General features: G+C 41.9%; 1 protein-coding gene across 1 annotated transcript in view; it reads left to right on the top strand.

Moving 5' to 3' along the window:
• LOC311053144 (helicase ARIP4-like) overlaps window positions 1-15,801 on the top strand; it is a 37,472-nt gene that overhangs the window by 16,752 nt on the left and 4,919 nt on the right. The window contains exons 5-21 of the mRNA XM_084068559.1: window positions 4,338-4,537; window positions 4,649-4,831; window positions 4,980-5,113; window positions 6,415-6,617; window positions 7,080-7,283; window positions 7,416-7,554; window positions 7,760-7,937; window positions 8,352-8,570; window positions 9,191-9,309; window positions 9,559-9,683; window positions 10,083-10,182; window positions 10,419-10,624; window positions 11,676-11,851; window positions 12,373-12,569; window positions 13,354-13,553; window positions 14,946-15,032; window positions 15,625-15,720. Coding sequence (XP_083924685.1) covers window positions 4,338-4,537; window positions 4,649-4,831; window positions 4,980-5,113; window positions 6,415-6,617; window positions 7,080-7,283; window positions 7,416-7,554; window positions 7,760-7,937; window positions 8,352-8,570; window positions 9,191-9,309; window positions 9,559-9,683; window positions 10,083-10,182; window positions 10,419-10,624; window positions 11,676-11,851; window positions 12,373-12,569; window positions 13,354-13,553; window positions 14,946-15,032; window positions 15,625-15,720 — 2,766 coding nt within the window. The remainder of the gene's footprint in view (window positions 1-4,337; window positions 4,538-4,648; window positions 4,832-4,979; window positions 5,114-6,414; window positions 6,618-7,079; window positions 7,284-7,415; window positions 7,555-7,759; window positions 7,938-8,351; window positions 8,571-9,190; window positions 9,310-9,558; window positions 9,684-10,082; window positions 10,183-10,418; window positions 10,625-11,675; window positions 11,852-12,372; window positions 12,570-13,353; window positions 13,554-14,945; window positions 15,033-15,624; window positions 15,721-15,801) is intronic.

Raw genomic sequence — 15,801 nt, 5'->3', positions numbered from 1 at the left:
GTCTAAAGACAGACAGGAGAGGATGAGAGGGGGAGGACGGCATGTATCAACACACAAGCCTCAGACGAACCTGTGATGTTACAGTTAGACACATTGACCTCTGACCTGGGTGTTCTCTAACCTTTTGGTTTTGAGTACAGTCTACAGTGGTATCCCTCAAACAGGCCTTATGTTGCCCCCTAGTGGATCAAGCTGACACTAACTGTAGAGTCTGATTTTTATTTTGAAGGAGATCGGACAGTCCTCTCTACTTAGTCCTTAGTATTATTATTATTAAGGAAAAATTGATAATTGATCATTAAACGTACTCATACTATATATACCTATATTCATCATTGACAGTCTCCCTCAGGGCTCTACCCTTGGCCCCCTCCTTTTCCCCTGAAAATAGATGATCTATAAGCTCACATGTACAAGCCTATCAGCTTGTAAATCAGACCATTTCCACAGAATGTTCTCCCCAGAATAGGGGTGCTATGGTTCAAGTGGTTAATGGGGATACTTGTCATGCAACTCCTCAAACAAGCCCCTTGTGTAAGCTAACATTGACTGTTAATTGGATGATAAATGTTGACTGTTCTTGCCCAGTCAACAACCCACTTTTCTTAAACCAGAAAAAAGGTAGCCTAACTGTGGATAAATTACAGTACACATTCAACTCGACTCAGTGTTGATTTAACTCAGACTATAAACATTTATCCAAATGGATCTAATTAGGATAGAAGTGGATGACTTATAAGTCCCAGAGGTCAGTGAACTCACAGTCACATGTCTCTTGGCATGGGGCCCATCCCTCCCCTTGTCGTGTCTGTAAGTGGGCCAGTGGGCCATATAGCTGTGATGGGTACAATACTGTAGGAAATGACTGTAGGTAGTTAGAGAAAGTAAGCAGATTTGGTTACATTTGTACACTATCAGAGTTAAATTCATATTGAGAGTTTCTCTTTGTGCTGCCTAGTTTATTTATCTCCTAAGTGTTCAGTTTTATATTCCGGCCTTACGTTAAACCAGGTCATAAAATGAGGACTGTGTGCTGTTGACAAACTCTCCTATCCTTGAAGATGAACATTCATACCTTTATGATGAGCTCGCTTTACTTTCTTTATTATTTTTACTAATACTAACTATCAACAAAGATATACAGTAGGCATTTAACTAATACTCTAATCTAGTATAGCCTACAATGAGTGTGCAGGAAAGGGTTCAGTGTATTACTCAATGACAGGACACAAAGTTCTTGGCAGTGAGCAGCACATTTGCTGTTCCCTCATGGGACAGTCTCCCTAGCCACTCTACCACTCAAAATGAAAACTTTTGAAGGACAGTCACCACAGGGGAACCAGAACGGCGAGTATCAGCATCTCACATCAACCCGTAGTGGGGCATGTGTGTGCCAAAACACAAAGATTTAACGTGACTTCTTTTCAGCCAAGAACTGCTGAGCACACAAGCAGTTTCCCCGCTATGCTCTGCCTCACATTCATTCAGTTATAAATACTGACACCCGGGCTCTGCCAAGTACAACCACAGTATTCTAATGTTGTCCTTTGAGCTTCGACGTAGGTGCAATTATAGGGTTAAGCACAAGGCCCTTCTCAATGGCAGTTTTGGAAGAAACCTCGAGCCAAAAAGAAACACTGCTGGAAGATACAGTTCCAGTAGTGTGTTGCACCCTGAAAGCCTTCCAAGTGCATGCTGAAAGCCTTCCAACTGTGAACGGAAAATCAGAGTTTTTTTTAGGGATTAAGAAAAACTGTGCTTAATTTCCCCTTAGATAGCCATGTGTTTATTAAATTACACACTGCGGTTTTTAATGGTTTTCATCAGCCTGTGGCTCTGGAAACATCTTCTGCACGCTAACAGGCCATGTCTGCATGCAATGCCAAGAAAGATTCAAATGACTGACACCAAAAGTTTGAATTATTACCAAGGGTTTTAAATCGACCACTAACAAGCGTTGGGTACGAGCCTGATCCAGCTCTTCTTTTTTAAAGCTTCTCAGAAAAACTATTCATGCAGGATCACAGTCCAGGTCAATACGAGTGAAGATCTTTCCAGAATGTTTGCCGAAGAGAGTAGGGACGCTAGGGTTCATGTGGTTAAATTATATAAATGGATGTACTATGTACAGATCTAGGATTGTCATCAGGTTAAATTATAACTTATATCATGTCCCCAAACGTCTTGTTAGTTAATTAGGAGTCACTAAGACGCACACTGTGGGTGTGTGTGTGTGGGTGTGTGAGTAGTAGATAATAATGGAACAGCACTGTACGTGATGTACCAGTGGGGTTTTTAAATATTCTGACACTGTCATCTAATCTCTAACCACACACACACACACACACACACACACACACACACACACACACACACACACACACACACACACACACACACACACACACACACACACACACACACACACACACACACACACACAATCAAGGACAAACTCATACTCTCGAGGTGATCAATGTTATCTCTTTTGCTAGTTTAAGTGTATTTTGGGGATCAAATTAATTGGAATATTCTTGGTTATTGATCAGAGTACACACACACACACACACACACACACACACACACACACACACACACACACATTCAGTGAGTGAGTGAGTGAGTGAGTGAGTACTCACTCACTCACACGTATATAAAATTAACCTGTACTCACACTCACCTTACACACAAACCGGTCTCTCTTTCTCTGTCTCACACACACACGCACGCGCGCGCACACACACACACACACACACACACACACACACACACACACACACACACACACACACACACACACACACACACAGAAACCAGACACTCAGTCACACAGTGGCACAGTGACATTTCTGGATGAGGTTATGTAACCGTTCTCTCTCTCTGCTCTAATCCTCCTTGTATTACCAGCCATTCACTTCTGTTATGTAAGATAACTCTCTCTCTCTCTCTCTCTCTCTCTCTCTCTCTCTCTCTTTCTTTACCACCCAAACACACACACACACACACACACACACACACACACACACACACACACACACACACACACACACACACACACACACACACACACACACACACACACAGACACACTAATAGACTATAGATAGACTAAAAGACTAAGGTTTTTATATTTAGTCGACTAAGACTAGACTAAGACTAAACTATTTCAGATGACTGAAATAGGACTAAAACTAAATGGTGTGTTATTAAAAAGACTAAGACTAAGCCAGAATTTGCTGTCAAAATTAACACTGTAACACACACAACTTCTGTGTCCTAGCAAACACAGTGTAATGCTTGTGTAACTGTATTGTATTGATAGCAGTGACGTTGGTTACTGTGCAATGTAGAGCTGGTTTTCTGTCAGCACACTCTAACGTCACACAAGTTGTACTCAGGTTGAAGAAGGCATTAGCTTGTTTGCAAGCGGTCCAAGATAAACATTCAAGTCCAATAAAACTTGATAAAATATTATGGCTTTTAACCTTTATTTAGCTTCCCATTTAAATAGCTGATACTGCCACAATGGGTGAACAGGTAGAGGTTTTTGGTGCCTTTCTCAATAACAATGTGAGGGTTGAACATGCGGCTTACCTGATAAAAATTAAACTTTACATAGCTGGATGTCCAAAAGCCACTCAAACCCTACTGATGCCCGGACATAAATAGTTTCTCTTGCCGGGAGGAGTTTATATTTCCGTGAGGCTTTTTCCATAAAGTTTCTATGCTGTAATTGTGTTATGTAATCCAGCATAACTCAATGAAAGTATCAGTTCCCCGTGGACACCCTATTTATATCAAGTTATCATGATGGGAATCAGAAACTCCATTCATCTGCCAAGTGCATAACATGTATTAACACCCAAGCACTGGATTACGTAACTGTAAAATATACAGAGAACAAGAGTTCATATGGAGTGCAGACAACAGCACAGGGGGAAATAGGGCAGTAGGTTCGTAGGGATGCTCCAACTACGGTTTAAACTAACCCAAACAATGATACATTTTCAAAGATTATGAACCGGGTAAATAAATACACAGCCCACTGCCATGCATAGCCTACTTTTTTAAATATATATACAGTATAAAACGTTTCTCTACAGTATATTCTTTGCTTCCTTCCCTCTCTATCAATACATTCTTCCATTTCCTGTCTCTGTCACACATCTCCCTGTTTCCTCTTCTCTCCTTCCATATTTCCCTCTCAACATCCAACCCCCCCCTCACTTTCTCTGCTCTCCCTCTCCATTATCTTCCTTCGTCTCTCTCTCTCCATGCCACCCTCCCATCCATCCGTCCTCATATTTCTCCCTCTCTCCATCCTTCCCTCCTCCCAGATGTAATTGACCTCAGTTTGGGGGAGGAGGAAGATGTTGGTGTCCGCATCGGCACAGGTAAATCCAGCAATGCGCATGCCATCGACACGCTCAACCAACCAGACAGCCGGGGGCGGGTCCTCGTCAATGTCAATCATACAACCACGGACAAGGATATCTTCCTGTCTCCACAGCTGGCCAGAGTGGTCAAACCTCACCAGGTAGTACTAGTACTTAAAGATAATACACTTTAAATACTATCGATGTTGATAACAAATATTATCAATAGAATTATATAAATCATATACGAATATTTCTAATATTTCTCTCAGATCGGTGGTATTCGTTTCCTGTATGATAACCTGGTGGAGTCTTTGGAGCGTTTCGAGAGCAGTTCCGGTTTCGGCTGCATTCTGGCCCACAGCATGGGCCTGGGCAAAACCCTACAGGTCATCTCCTTCATAGACGTCCTGTTCAGACACACACAGGCACACACTGTGCTTGCAATTGTACCTGTGAGTACCGATTGATTGATTGTGTTTCAATTCAATACTTTATTTTTTGCCTGATGAAGACCTATAAGGTCGAAACGTTGCGCCATTAATAAAATATGTTTCGGGAGCTTTAAACCAGTCTCTGTCTCTCTTTCTCTTTTCTCTCCAGGTGAATACATTACAGAACTGGCTGGCCGAGTTCAACATGTGGGTCCCGCCCCCTGAGGCGTTACCCCCGGATACAGACCCCGCCCTGGTCACGCCCCGCACCTTCAAGGTCCACATCCTCAACGACGAACACAAGTAAATGATCTTTATTAACACCGCACTAAATTACCTTTATTAACATAGCACTTTATTTACAAACACAGGAAAAAGATATGGAATAGTACATAGCATGTCTTTTTGTCTGGCCTCGGTTTTTGCCCAAATATGGAGAGCCTGACAGTACTGACATTATAGAAGGGTGCTGCATTAGTATTTATATAAAGAATTGCGTGAAATGTATGCAATTGTACTTATTTTCATATATAATATGAAAAAGAAATGTAATAATAATTTATATAGGCTAGCGACCGGGGGGGGTCGCTTTATATTTTCCCTGCCACTTTACACTCTTGTGCAAAAGATCAAGAAATGCCACAAAATCTACTTAGTATAAAGAGCGTTGTAAAAGAAAGTGTAGAAATTCTAAATAAAAAGATCATGATAAGTTGTATTCTACTGTACAGAGTAAAGCTATGCAGTGAACATTCTTGGGTTAATTTAATTGTGAGACCCTTACGGGTCCATGTGGTTACATTTGTACACTTTCTGATTTAAATGAACACTCAGGATTTTACAGTAGAATGTCAAAGACATTACCTCAAAGACCTCCGTGGGGAAATACCAATTTGTCACGAATGCCTGACCTTTTGATGTTCTCTTCCCACTGTATCCCCCTCACCATCTGTCTCTCCTCTTGTCCACTTACCCCCCTTGTCCTCTCTCTGTCCCACTTTCTGAACTTCTTTCCATTTCGCTATCTTTGGAAAGTGTTGCTGAGTCACACCATGCGGCAGGCATCAGAGAGGGGAGGGGAGGAAGGAAATAGAGATTGGGGAAGGATTAGATAGATGGACAGAGTTGGACGGAGAGAGAGAGTATTCTCTCATGTAACGTTTTGTAAGATGACAGTCCAAAGATTTTTCTTGGCTTGACTCTACGGGGGAAAAAATAGCAGGAAATGAATGTAACTAATACAAACAGTTATGATTGACAGATTCTCCTTATCTCAACAGACATTGTGTTGACGTCTCTCTGTTATTGTGCTGGTTGATGAACTGTTATAATAAAAAACTATTTATCGTTCCCTCTCCATCTACCCTTTCTCTCTGTTTGCCTCTCTCTCCCCATTTTCCTTCCTCCCTCTATCCGTCCCTCTCTGCTCTCCCTCCTTCCATCTCCTCCCTTTGCCTTCTCTTCCCATGTTTGCTCCTCTGTCACTCTCCATCTCCATCCTATACACCCTCTCTCTCTCCCTTCTCTCTCTCCTCATCCCTCTGCTCTCCCTCCACCTCCTCCTTCCCCAACATCTCCCCCTCGCTCCTTCTGGTCCTCCTCAGGACCACAGCCAGCAGGGCCAGGGTTGTGGAGGACTGGGCGAGCGCAGGAGGTGTGCTGCTGATGGGATATGAGATGTACCGTCTGCTGTCCCTGAAGAAGAGCTTTGTCGCTGGACGGAAGAAGAAGAACAAGAAAAGCAGAACCACAGAGGCCGCTGTCATCGACCTAGACGAGGAGGACAGACAGCAGGAGATGCTCAAAGGTGTGTGTGGGGGTGTGTGTGTGTGTGTGTGTGTGTGTGTGTGTGTGTGTGTGTGTGTGTGTGTGTGTGTGTGTGTGTGCGTGCGTACTTGTAATGGATAGATTGTGGTTGTACTTGGCAGCGAGTGAGTAAGAGCGACCGTAAATGTTATGTGAATGAATGATTGTGAATTAATTCATGTTAATTTCCTGTACACCTGTTGCATAAGGTTCCCTGAGTCAGTCTATAAAGCAGCACCCATGCAGTTTGCACCTTTGTAACATGTCGCCCACCTCCAAACAAAACATCTTTAATGAAATGAAAAACCCTTTTAAAAGCATTGTGGATATATTTTCTTTTTAGTAGTTGTCTACATACAATTTTTGTATTAATATCATTTTAAAGAAAAGCTATAATATGTACATGTGCAGGTGTATACCTATAGTATAGCTGTTAGACAGTAACATGACTTAACATGTCCAGGTATTGAGAGAGCTCTGGCCCAGCCTGGTCCAGACGTGGTGATCTGTGACGAGGGTCATCGTATAAAGAACTGCCATGCCAGCACCTCCCAGGCCCTGAAGAACATCGACACACGGCGCCGCGTGGTTCTGACTGGCTACCCTCTGCAGAACAATCTTGTTGAGTACTGGTGCATGGTAGACTTTGTCCGACCCGACTTCCTAGGTATGTATGATGAATGTTGATGTATATGTAATTGTATGTAACTGTGTATAATGAGTGGTGGATTGTTTTTATGTATAAAGCGTTCAGCTTCTCTCTTATTTATTCAGCAACATAATGTTTTATAATTGCCAGGTACGCGTCAGGAGTTCAGCAACATGTTTGAGCGTCCCATTCTGAACGGGCAGTGTGTGGACAGCACACCTCAGGACGTCAGACTGATGAGGTACAGGAGCCACGTTCTCCACAGCCTGCTGGAGGGCTTCGTACAGAGGTGAGACATCGAAACATACAATGGCCATAAACTTAATATCCTTGATCAGCAACACTACTACTTAACCAGTAGTAATCAGAGAGTGCAAGAGTTGAAGTTACAGCACCCAGACAACAGAATAGATGAAAGTGATTAACCTTTATGATGGAAAAACATCAGTTGAAGAAGCCTTGTCTTTAGTGTGTACCTGTGCTCCTGCTCCCAGGCGAGGCCATGATGTGCTGAAGGACCAGCTGCCGTCCAAAGAGGAGCATGTGATCCTGGTGCGTCTGTCTCCCCTGCAGAGGGCGCTCTACACAGAGTTCATGAACCGCTTCAGAGAGGCAGGGAACACGGGCTGGCTCAGCCTCAATCCACTCAAAGCCTTCTGTGTCTGCTGTAAGGTGAGGGGTGTGTGTGTGTGTGTGTGTGTGTGTGTGTGTGTGTGTGTGTGTGTGTGTGTGTGTGTGTGTGTGTGTGTGTGTGTGTGTGTGTGTGTGTGTGTGTGTGTGTGTGTGTGTGTGTGTATATGCGTGTATGTGCTCAAGGGTATGTATTGTAAAAGAAGAGATGACAACTGTTTTCAACGTATTCAACTTTTCTTTGTCTTTTGCTCCTTGGGAAAACAAAAGAATGTGTATTCTATTCTTAACCCATTAAGAGACCTGAGGCTGATTCTACAAAATGCCTTTTAAACCAGTAGTTCTTTCAAGATTTTTCAAAAAAAAATCACATTTTTGAATAGCCAAAGCAAAATAAATCTAAAATGAAACGGATGCTTTCCCGGTTTTAATGTGTTAATGGTTCTATCCTGTTAGATCTGGAACCATCCAGACGTGCTCTACGAGACCTTGCAGAAAGAGAACATGACCAATGACCAGGACCTAGACCTCGATGAAATCACCTCCACAGGCCCCGTCCGCTGCCAGGCCACACCCAATCAGAAGACCAAGCCCCTGGAGGACCCCAACCCTATTGGTGGACTGAGTCTCACCCAGATGCAGGAGAAAGCCAACCAGGTCCTCACCTATGAATGGGTATGTTGAATGTTGAAACCTCAAACCAGGAGAAGATGTTTAGGATTTTCTGCATTAGTCCTCTTTCTGTATTTTATAAAGAGAGGCAGAGTGGACAGCTCACTTACTATAATGAAGGCAGTAAAAATAACAAACCACAACAGTCGCAATGATTAGCAAAGATATAGGCTTAATGTTGAAGACAAAGAACATTGTGTGTGGACAGTTGGCAACTTCTACTAATAAAACGATTAACATACAATGCACAAGGTATTCTCCCACACATTGTAGTTGATGCAAGATGCTCACCACCATGTTGCATGTATGACAACATGAATAGATTGTACGATTATCACATCTTCCTCCCTGACGAAACCAAACATCATACTGCATTAAAGATGCTCTGGTTTTGATCCAGTTGATAAGATACGCTTTATTGATTGGTGTGGGCAACTGGGGATACTTGGTTGATAATGATTGAAATTATTTATTAGGAATAACCCCTTGAGATGTAGCATCTCGTTTTCGAGAGGGTCCTTTTCTGGTTGCTTAAATGAGCAGGCAACAAGGCCTGACAACAAGGCCTTTTACCCTGTGAATTAATGGAAGTTTGTAATGTCTCCTTTACTTCATTCGGCCAGGCGAAGGACATCATGTACGACTACAAGACGGGCGTCCTGGAGAACTCTGCCAAGATGGTTCTACTGTTCCACCTGATAGAAGAGAGTGTCAGGAAGGGAGACAAGATCCTTGTCTTCAGGTAAAGGCTGAGAAACCTCAATTTAACATGTATTACTATTTTTTCATTCTCTCTACATGGCATACAATACATGCAGGGCTATACAAAGCATGATCCTCTCTCGTTTTAAATGGCCTTCTACAGTCTGCCTCTGCATTTTGCATTCAGCACTCGATACTTTTATATTTTTTGTTATACAGTTTCTTTGCAACTTCTATGTTGACATATCTGCTCACATTGGAAAACATTTCCTTAATTTTCTCCTTGTAGTCAAAGTTTGTCAACACTGTCAATCATCGAGGAGTTTCTGGCCAAGAAGCCGGTCCCTCCCTCACCCAATACCTCCAGCCGAGACAAACCCAGCCAGAACTGGGTCCGCAACACCAACTACTACAGTAAGTAGAGAGTAGTAGTGTGGTGTGTTGCTCCTCTCTCCCATTGACTTACATTGATTACTGCCACCTACTGGTGATTCCCAATATCAGCCTTGTTGTAATTAATTCTGCTTCTCAAGAACTGCTAAGTAGTTTAATTCATAGTAATGTGATTAAGATATTTCATTGTTTACATGAACAATAGGAACGATTAGTTGATTAGCTAATGACTAAGGTTAAGGCAACAGGCCTATAGTCATCAAGACAGGTGACGTTATTTTTCTTTAGCACTGGAATAACCACACCTGACTTGAATCAAGCAGGCACAGTTCATGTTGTGAGGGACCGATTAAAGATGGAAGTATATATACACAGATGAATAGCCGCTAACTCTGTGTGTGCTACTGTTCTGTGTTTCAGGACTAGATGGAAGCACCACTGCATCAGAAAGAGAGAGACTGATCAACCAGTTTAATGATCCTAACAACACCTCAGCATGGGTATTCCTGCTGTCTACCAGGTAACACACACACACACACACACACACACACACACACACACACACACACACACACACACACACACACACACACACACACACACACACACAAATACAGTACTCAAATTGTACATTCACATTTCTTTCTATGTAACCTTTCACAATAAATTACAATAAGATGCAATGGCATCTTTGAAATACTCGTTTTAAATAAAGCCTAAACTAAACATCCCTCTGTTTCTCTCTGTCTCCCGCAGGGCCGGCTGTCTCGGTGTAAACCTGATTGGGGCCAACCGCGTGGTGGTGTTCGACGCCTCCTGGAACCCCTGCCATGACGCCCAGGCCGTGTGCCGCGTGTACCGCTATGGTCAGAAGAAGCCGTGCCACATTTACCGTCTGGTCTGTGACTTCACCCTGGAGAAGAAGATCTATGACCGGCAGATCTCCAAGCAGAGCATGTCTGGTGAGCAGTAGGGCTGTCGCCATATCATGAAAGTTCACATGAAGATTAATTGTCACACAAATAATTGTAATTCTAGATTTAATTGTGTTTTTTTGCATTGAACATTGGAACGTGTGGATACAAATTACATTACTGTTTGCCTTATTGGATTTGTGAACAAAAATTTCACAGGGCAGATGACTTGACAGACATATTAAATCATTTTATACTTAAAAAAATAAAGAAATGAGTGACACATAGTGAGCTTATAGATCTGCATTTTTTTTCCGACATGGAAACGATTATGCAAAATAATGGCGATTATCTCAAATAATTGCAATTGGGCGTTTACGTAATAATTGTTACAGGCCTAGTGAGCAGAGGGAAAAACGGTCAAACATCTATCTATAAATTCCAGGAATCTCTCTATGTACAAATGAGCGTATCTCAAGAACGCTGCAAGCAACCAACTGCACTTTGGGAGTGAACCTCCATTCAGTCAGACAATTAATTACCTTAAATACTGTAAGTAGCTCAGAGTTAAACCCAGTACAATGCTTCCAAAGGGCTCTTGTCTAACTGAGTATTTCAAGTGTTACACTTTATGTTATAATGGATACAAAAGCACAAAGAGGACACTCATTCTGAGAGCTTTCTCACTCTCTTCATCCCTCGTCCTCTCTTGCTATCTGTCTCTCCATTTCTGTCTTTCTGTCTCTCACCGTCTTATTCACCCCATTCAGCTTTCTATATGGGGCAGAAACCTTGAATCTCCATATTTCACTTTTTTTTGTTTTATTGCTGAAGTACCGAAAATAGCAGCTCTACTAGCGCACAACATGTCACATTTCGTTTTTCTTTGAATAGTGAATAGTGTCATTTTATTTGCATCGCATTTGTTGAAAAGTATATATTGTAAATGCAGTATTTCATGTGAAATGTAACGATAATAAAACTAAAAGCGTTAGTGATCTTTTTTTATCAGTCAACTTCATTCTGCAGGATTAGGACTTTTATTGGTAAGAGTGAGAATGTGTATTAATGAGTGTGTCCACCCTCCTCCTCCATCCAGACCGTGTCGTTGATGATCTGAACCCGGTGCTGAACTTCACCCGCAGGGAGGTGGAGTCTCTCCTCCATTTTGTGGAGGAGGAGCCATCTGCCTCCCGAGTCAAACTGCAGCCCCAAGACAGCATGGAGGTGGTCCTCAGGAAGGCCCTGCATCTCTATCCTCACCTCATTACCAAGGTAGAGCTGTAGAGCTTAACCCATTCAATCTGGGAACACATCTGTGTCATTTCTTTGGCTATTTAAAAAATCTAAGAATTTTTGGCTCCTTTACATGAAAGAAGCTTGAGAACCACTGATATATATAGCACATACTGTATACAGCATATATGTGCACACACATACACACAGGTTTACATTACTTGTGTTGTGAGGACATCCACATTTTAGGACGTCGACTATTTTTGCCATTTGTAACCGTAACCCTGAAGCTGAAAATAGCCGATCTACATGCTCACATCGCATTGCGAGCTTTAGACCGGCTATTTTCGGTCACGTAACTAAGTATATATCAGGCATAACCGTAACCCATAAACCTATAACATTTAAATGTTTAATCCTAACCCCACCTTGAATCAAATTTTACTATATCGGAGGGACATTTGGTCCTCATTAGTACAGTAATACAAGTACACAAACACACACACACACAAAATGACATCTTGAACTTAACGTATCTAAACTTCACCTTGTTGCTGCAGCAACCGTTCCCCCATGAGTCCCTGTTGATGGACCGCGGAGAGATGAAGCTGAGTGTTGCTGAAAAGAAGGACGCCAGGAAAGGCTATGAGGAAGAGAAGAGGGCGTCGGTGCCCTACACCCGCCCTTCTTACGCCCACTACTACCCCGCTAGTGACCAGAGTCTCACCAACATACCTGCATTCAGTCAGAGGAACTGGTGAGTGACTCGACGTTTTCATAAAAGAAATGGATGAACGCTTCTTCTCTTTTCTGTCTCTAATAAACCAGAATCAACAAACAAAAAAACTATTGATCTTATTCTGCTGTAATCCTTACTTCTTTGTGGGTTTGTAACTATCAATGATTTTCTTTTTCGATTAAGGGAATGATTGAGAAGCTATGTTTATTTATTTATTTTATATCTCAATAAATCAACGTGAAACAATGTGTGTACATTGTTATAATCGACTAAATAGATTAGTCTGATTAATCACTTAAAGGGGCATGAGACCCTGGGCTGATTTTGTAGTTTGTTTTCTAGTTCAGGTTAAAAACTACAGTAGGTTAAAAACAGACTGCGCAAGGCTGACCTTATCACCACTGTGATGTAAGAAGCGCAGCTCCATCCAATCAAATTATTCATGTTTTTGTGATATTTAGGTGTGTCAATGTGCCTTGACAACACTGTTGACTACTGTATATGCTTGCACAGTGGCACACCCATGACTCTCGGTACAACTAAATCTAATATTGACTGTACCTGATATTAATTGAATTAGCTGCAGCTGTGTTGCTTATTAGCATGGCATGTTTTGCCATCTGCTGTAGTTTTTTAACATGAACTGTAAAACAAACGTACTACTTAGTCGTACAATGGTGCTTGAAAATCTTTAAACATTTCAATGATTATTTTATTTGAATTCATCTTTTTTTTAGTAATTCATAATGTATAATTAATTAAAAGTATTAACTGTTGCACCCGTACTTCCTTGATTCCTTAGGCGCCCACCGCCTCACTCAGAGAAGAAGCCGGTGGCCAGTGTGCGGCCAGTCCAGTCGACTCCAATTCCCATGATGCCGCGCCAAGCATCTGCTGTGTCCACCCCTAGCAACACCTCATCTGGCTCCAACCTGGGCAGCTTCCCTGTCAACTACCTACAGAAGGCTGGCGTATTTGTACAGAAGATTGTCACCGAAACTGGTAGGTTGACTGTACAGGTATACAGTTATTTTCTGGCCTGGTTTCTTTTTGATAAAGCCTCACTTGTTTCATTAATCGAAAAGTTGACTGTACGTTGTCTCTTGTTCTCTACCCCATTGTTCTGACGTCTTTAACATTATTTTAAAGGTCATGCAGATCCACATGCACATCCATGGTATTTTGCAGGTGTTACGTAGCAAAAATAGACATTTACCTGATAAGATTTTGTTGAAATCTCCATATATGGGTATAAAAGGGACGCAGACTGACAGACGGGTACAACGGGTATTGCATAACTGGGTGGGTAGGGCATGCATATCCAACTTGCATCGTTCGCGACTTGCATCATTCCTGAGTGGGTCTAGAACTAATTCAGTCTAGAACTGTCCACAGTCCACACAAAGTGTAAAATTGTTTCACATGGCGGAACATAAAAACACAATTCACAAAAGTAGTACTTCGGTCTGCCACCTCGGGGCGACTGATTGCCTAGTCACTCAAGGGTCCCTCTGGTCGATCGACACGGTCACGACTTTTTTCTGTTCTGGCCCCACAGTGGTGGAATGAACTTCCCACTGAAGTCAGGACAGCAGAGTCACTGCCCATCTTTCGCCGCAGGCTGAAAACCCACCTCTTCAGGAAACACTACCCTTCCTCTATGTCTGGCTTACTTGTTGTTAACTAGTTGTACGAACTCTTGTTTTATTGTTGTACTGTTTTATTGAATCTTGTTTAGTCGATACACTTTTTGTATTAGCTCGTGCTCATTTGATTTAGCTATTTTGTCTCATCTGTTTAAGAAAGTAGGTAGCTGATATATAGCACTTTTACCTTGGCGCTAGGTATACTCTTGGTTGCTTGTTTTTGCAGGAAATAAAATTCTGGTGATTAGTAGTTTCGTTCCCTACCTATGTTGAATGCACTTATTGTAAGTCGCTTTGGATAAAAGCGTCTGCTAAATGACTGTAATGTAATGTAATGTAGGACGAGAATCACATAGGATCACTGTCTTGAGAATGATACAAAAGATTGAAAACCTAACAAAAGCAATATATCATTGCAGCATTATTTAGAAATCTAAAATGGTGATTGCACTGTGTATAAAGGACTTCCTAAAAACATTTTTGGTTGCCAGTGGCACCCTATATCACCTCCCTGAGTTCATCATCAAACTGAGTGAACAAAGGATGAGAGTCATCATGAAGAATGCTCCCAGAGGTGTTTAAAAGTGAAATACCCCTTTAACATAGATTTTCTAGAATCACAGGAATACTATGATACTATCCCTCCATTATGACTTCGGAACTCCATTTTAAATGCATTTGTCACTCTGCATAAAAGCATCCGCTAAATGTGTACAATGTCAATGTAAATGTCATGTGTGCGTTTCAGACATTGTGATCCCTGGCACCAACAGCTCAGACGTTCAGGCCCGGATTAGCGCTGGAGAGAGCATCCATGTCATTAAAGGGACCAAAGGTAATCATTCACTGCATGGGATTATAAAACATGTATTATAGAACACATTGCAAAATAGTGTTTTTAAAAATGAACACTTAAAGGTAGGGCAAGTGATATTTATTTTGCTAAAATAAGTGTTAAATTGCTCTATATTCTGATAGCACTCATTGCTAGAGTGTTTGTTCAGTAAGCGGAGTCTCCCTGTCTCTCCAGAAACAGAAAATGCATTTTAAGGTCAGAATACCACTTTTATCCAATCAGGAGATAGAACTCACACAGGATACAGGAGGAACAAGTGAAATTGGAGGAGTTGACACAAAGAAATGAGCAGACAAAATTGGAAGCTGATAAATGGGTACTCTGTACTCTCTCACAAAAAATATAATTTACCTACCCTACCTTAACTGCAATAACTGATTGTAAGGTGAGAAAACATTTCTTGATTGGCCAGTCCATTTGAATAGCGGTTTGTTATTTTCCGTTTGCACCCTCTAGTGGACAGATTTGTGGACAGAATGATATAAGTACAGGCAATAGCCCCACTCGCCGTCTCACAGCTGCTCAACTAATTATTATTGGTCAAAACATAACTGTGTGCCTTCTTTCTCAGGGACCTACATCAGGACGAGTGATGGGCGTATTTTTGCCATCAGAGCTGCTAACAAGGCCAAGTCAGCAGAGGACATCTCTACATCAGCACCCAAAGGTAGGCCAGCACAACTACCACAAACTAGCATCCCTTACATGACAATGTTTGTTTAAAAAAATTAAGGAAAAAAAAGAAAAG

Source organism: Gymnoscopelus microlampas (genome assembly GCF_963454915.1).
Source record: "Gymnoscopelus microlampas genome assembly, chromosome: 10".
In the NCBI taxonomy this organism is placed as follows: domain Eukaryota; kingdom Metazoa; phylum Chordata; class Actinopteri; order Myctophiformes; family Myctophidae; genus Gymnoscopelus; species Gymnoscopelus microlampas.
The sequence above is the reverse complement of the archived record's forward strand: the minus strand, read 5'-3'. Positions and strand labels throughout refer to the sequence as shown.